We start from the raw sequence: 5,290 nt of genomic DNA, 5'->3' as shown, positions 1-5,290 counted from the left end.
TTCCACCATGACGTCATACCTCCCTGTACCGTTCCCCCCTCCGCAACGTCGACTAACAGAGCCGAAAGTTCCAGAGGTTACCATCATAGTCATTTCCCTCTGCCCCATATATCCATCCGCCCCACGCCCTGATGCGAGCTCTTCCTTCCTTAGCGGACAAGATTAATGATTAAAATAATATCTGAGCGCTGAGACCCAAGAGCGTATTGCGATGTAGGGACTGGTGTGTTAAAAAGGCCGCAATGTAAGTCTTTCCAGCAGGTACTCGTTTCCGATGGCGTAAGAATCTCACTGTTACGTAGCTGTGATAAGTCCTTGGAGAAATACTATAAGTATGGGAACGCTGGCGCTTTTTTCTTATATTTCAAGAAGAACGAAAATTAAACGTCGTTCTTGTAGTATTGAAAACTTATTCTTGCGGGACTCGTGTTCGCATTAAGACCGGTAAGTATAAATCTTTGAATTATGTATAAATCTGTGAATTATATTGTTTACTTGATTAAGTGTAGCTTGGGGGTGGTGGGGGGTTCACGTTGGATGGATTATTTTGGTTTCGAATTTAGGGTTGATAGTAGACGTTCGGTAAAGAGAGGGACGTTAATACTGGGGTAGAAGAGAGTAGAATCTGTAGTATCCGGCGTCAAAAGAAATGACTGTGCTGTTTGTATAGCTTGGGGCTGCGTATTTAAACCGGAAGCGTTAACTGCGCTTTCTAGTTCTATGTACTGGTTCAGCCTGTATAGCATGTCGTGTTTTTTTTTTTTTAATACTAGAATATTTATTTTTTTATAACTAACATTTAACCTCATTAAGCATGTATATAGTAAGAGTTTATGGCTTAAAAAAAAAAACAGTATAGTGCCCTGTATGTAATGGTGGTTTACTTTAAAACTTATGTGGTGCTAGTTTATGATTTAAAAAAAAATGTGTTATACTCAGTAACCAGTATTGGCTGTGTACTGTGAAAACTTCAGTGGAGGGGTGAGGTAGTAGCATTTTGTTGATGGTGAAATGACTTCATAAACACAGACCACACAGTTTTATGTTATTCTACTTCAGAGCAGACAGTTACAACAACTTAAATTTTTTTTGTTTAAGGCAGCAATGCAGATCTTTGTGAAAACCTTGACGGGCAAGACCATCACACTAGAAGTAGAACCCAGTGACACCATTGAGAATGTCAAGGCTAAAATCCAAGATAAGGAAGGCATTCCTCCTGACCAGCAGAGGTTGATCTTCGCTGGTAAGCAGCTGGAAGATGGTCGTACCCTTTCTGACTATAACATTCAGAAGGAATCCACTCTTCACCTTGTGCTGAGGCTCAGGGGAGGTATGCAGATCTTTGTGAAAACCTTGACAGGCAAGACCATCACACTAGAAGTAGAACCCAGTGACACCATTGAGAACGTCAAGGCTAAAATCCAAGATAAGGAAGGCATTCCTCCTGACCAGCAGAGGTTGATCTTCGCTGGTAAGCAGCTGGAAGATGGTCGTACCCTTTCTGACTACAACATTCAGAAGGAATCCACTCTTCACCTTGTACTGAGGCTCAGGGGAGGTATGCAGATCTTTGTGAAAACCTTGACAGGCAAGACCATCACACTAGAAGTAGAACCCAGTGACACTATTGAGAACGTCAAGGCTAAAATCCAAGATAAGGAAGGCATTCCTCCTGACCAGCAGAGGTTGATCTTCGCTGGTAAGCAGCTGGAAGATGGTCGTACCCTTTCGGACTACAACATTCAGAAGGAATCCACTCTTCACCTTGTGCTGAGGCTCAGGGGAGGTATGCAGATCTTTGTGAAAACCTTGACAGGCAAGACCATCACACTAGAAGTAGAACCCAGTGACACCATTGAGAACGTCAAGGCTAAAATCCAAGATAAAGAAGGCATTCCTCCTGATCAGCAGAGGTTGATCTTTGCTGGCAAGCAGCTGGAAGATGGTCGTACCCTTTCTGACTACAACATTCAGAAGGAATCCACTCTTCACCTTGTACTGAGGCTCAGGGGAGGTATGCAGATCTTTGTGAAAACCTTGACAGGCAAGACCATCACACTAGAAGTAGAACCCAGTGACACCATTGAGAACGTCAAGGCTAAAATCCAAGATAAGGAAGGCATTCCTCCTGACCAGCAGAGGTTGATCTTCGCTGGTAAGCAGCTGGAAGATGGTCGTACCCTTTCGGACTACAACATTCAGAAGGAATCCACTCTTCACCTTGTGCTGAGGCTCAGGGGAGGTATGCAGATCTTTGTGAAAACCTTGACAGGCAAGACCATCACACTAGAAGTAGAACCCAGTGACACTATTGAGAACGTCAAGGCTAAAATCCAAGATAAGGAAGGCATTCCTCCTGACCAGCAGAGGTTGATCTTCGCTGGTAAGCAGCTGGAAGATGGTCGTACCCTTTCTGACTACAACATTCAGAAGGAATCCACTCTTCACCTTGTGCTGAGGCTCAGGGGAGGTATGCAGATCTTTGTGAAAACCTTGACAGGCAAGACCATCACACTAGAAGTAGAACCCAGTGACACCATTGAGAACGTCAAGGCTAAAATCCAAGATAAGGAAGGCATTCCTCCTGACCAGCAGAGGTTGATCTTTGCTGGCAAGCAGCTGGAAGATGGTCGTACCCTTTCTGACTACAACATTCAGAAGGAATCCACCCTTCACCTTGTGCTGAGGCTCAGGGGAGGTATGCAGATCTTTGTGAAAACATTGACAGGCAAGACCATCACACTAGAAGTAGAACCCAGTGACACCATTGAGAATGTCAAGGCTAAAATCCAAGATAAGGAAGGCATTCCTCCTGACCAGCAGAGGTTGATCTTTGCTGGCAAGCAGCTGGAAGATGGTCGTACCCTTTCCGACTACAACATTCAGAAGGAATCCACTCTTCACCTTGTGCTGAGGCTCAGGGGTGGCTGTTAACATTTAAAGTATGGACTTTAATATATTGCCTACAGCAGTTTTGTTTTTGCACTTTAAATATCTTGTTCTTGAACTAAGTTTGCTCATTGTGAATTGTGAAAGCTAATAAAGTTTTCTTCATGCTCACTTCTTACTTGTTTATTTCATTTGTGTCCAGGTGATGTGGGTAAGGTATGGAGGGAAAAGTACTTATCTAATGGTCATATTTGAGTTCTGATCCCACAAAAGTCAGTCAAGGAGCAGGAATGACTAAGGTGAGACAGATGCAGTGATGGTCTTCATGCAATTCACAGCAAATATTTATAATCAAAGCATAAAACAACCATTCACTGAAGAATGGGGCTCTACACGGATCTAAATACATTGTCACTAAACATGTATAAGGTTATACTTATTTATTTTTGGATATTGGTGTATTTAGATCCTGAAATGCTCTAGTGAATCTAGATTCACTGATTACTGCTCTATTGATTTGCCTGTACTCCTGATGAACATGCATGCCAAAAATGGACTGTGTAGAGTCCATGCTTAAGTGAATGGTGGTTCTATGCTAGGACTGCAATTCTCGGTGAATATTAAGACTGCTGCTTGTTTCATTGTATTGGTCATTCCCTCTCCTTGACTTGCTTAGAAAGCTTACTCTGACCATAGTTATCCATTTGTAAAATCTTGAGTAAATGAACTTTGAGTTGAAACTAGTGTTAGAGTGGCTTGACTTACTGCATTAATAACTATTTGATAACCTGGTGTAGTTCACTGACACCTTGCTAACCCCTTATGGCTTTTCACTTGACAAAGCCCAGTTTCCACATTACCCAACCCCCTTCATGTTTTTTTTCCTTGTCCTTTCTAGTCTGTTCCAAGACTCATTAGTTGGACATAGCTGTCTCTAAATGCTACCTGAAGTAACAGGCTGTTAGGGCCATGTGATTTCTCGCAGAGTTTTAGTGACTGCATCTTGCCTTAGGATCAGTGGAACCTTTTGATCACTACACTTGGGAGCATGTGCAAGCATGAAACCAGTGTGTTAGGAGAAGAAACTTTCTAGAAGAGAGAAGAGCAGAGTATGTGTTAATGCTGACACTGGGTAGGTGTCTCACCATAGGTAATAACATTTAGGGCCTGATACTGATTGTAGCTACCTAGGTAGGTGGTCACCTGGGTTAGCCTCTTGATTTTTTTAATTGGCATTATGTAGATGCTGCTGAATATTTACTGTTTGGCACCATCCAGATCATTTCAGGGGTGGTCCAGGGCAGAACTGGCAGTTAACCAGTTGATCTGTAAAGAATAACTGATAATGCAGCACTGGTATCCAGGTAGTAGGTTAAGACAGCAAAGTAACTGTCCAAATGGCTATGTGTACCTTTGCTGTATCTGGCAGCTGTTTTCCATCTGGATATTCAGTGTATCTAGATACCACTGCAGAACATCTAGGTATAAAAGTGTTCATTGCTGACTCTTTTTTGGGGTGGGGTTGAGGTGATCTAAGTCTACAGTCCTTGCAAAATTATAATTGCAAAGATTTGCTTCCCTAAATTATCGGGTGCTAAGAATTGAGGGCTCCCTTTAAAAACAGTTTAAATGGGCAGGATGGACTCCTGTCCAGGTAAGTTGTGCACAGTGTTACATAGAGCAGATATTCAGTGGCACTGGCTAGTTAACTGGCCACGTTAATAGTTGGCAGTGGAGTGGGGTAGATGCTGGTGCCAGTGTCCATATTGCTAAGTGACCAAAAATTTACATGAAAAGCTGACTTCCATGTAACAGCTGGTATATCTTCTTCCCCCCCCCCCCACCCCCCACAAAAAAAGCACCTAGCCTCTCAGCTCCCAAGAGAAGCACCACCTCATGCTCCTGTTGTCTTCTCTGGGCCTACATAAAGGTCTCTGGTTGTCTAGGGTAGTAGGCCAGGCAGGCATGAACCCCAGTTGCTTCTGTCCATGGTGGCTGCAGATGCAAAATTGCCACCATGATCTCTAATAGTCTCGTGGTACTCTTGCTAGGGGTCAGCCTTCTATATAAGTAGGGGGCCCCGAAGGGCTGACTGCAGGGGAGTAGACAAATTGAGTGGTCCTGACCAGTCAACTGGAATCTGCATAAGTGCTGGTGGCTAGTGCCTGTCTATTTAGTCATGGGCAGATATGTGCCTAGACACAGCCTAGCACTGAAGATCCAGGTCTAATTTAGTCAGTGGCAACAAGTAATTAAAAAAAAAAAAAAAAAAAAAAAAAAAAAAGACTATCACACTCTCATGATCCTGAAAACCTGAGTGGCTTGGGTGCCTCCAGGACCAGATTTGGGTACTACTGCATTAAACAATATTTGTATTGTATTTATAGCCCACACTTCTAGT

The 5,290-nt window shown here is 43.1% G+C and overlaps 1 protein-coding gene across 1 annotated transcript; it reads left to right on the top strand.

The window, feature by feature from the left end:
* The first annotated feature begins 339 nt into the window (after nt 1–339).
* LOC115482555 (polyubiquitin-C) lies at nt 340–3,060 on the top strand. The gene is made up of 2 exons (XM_030222432.1): nt 340–444; nt 1,099–3,060. Exon 2 carries the CDS (start codon nt 1,105–1,107, stop codon nt 2,932–2,934), a length of 1,830 nt encoding a protein of 609 aa, XP_030078292.1. The 5' UTR covers nt 340–444; nt 1,099–1,104; the 3' UTR covers nt 2,935–3,060.
* Nucleotides 3,061–5,290: the final 2,230 nt, after the last annotated feature.

Source organism: Microcaecilia unicolor, chromosome 13 (genome assembly GCF_901765095.1).
Source record: "Microcaecilia unicolor chromosome 13, aMicUni1.1, whole genome shotgun sequence".
NCBI classification, from domain to species: domain Eukaryota; kingdom Metazoa; phylum Chordata; class Amphibia; order Gymnophiona; family Siphonopidae; genus Microcaecilia; species Microcaecilia unicolor.
Note: the sequence above shows the minus strand (reverse complement) of the source record. Positions and strands in the feature narration are given on the sequence as shown.

Coding starts and splice junctions, on each gene's coding strand:
- LOC115482555 (XM_030222432.1), top strand. CDS start 1,105: ATGCAGATCTTTGTGAAAACCTTGACGGGCAAGACCATCACACTAGAA.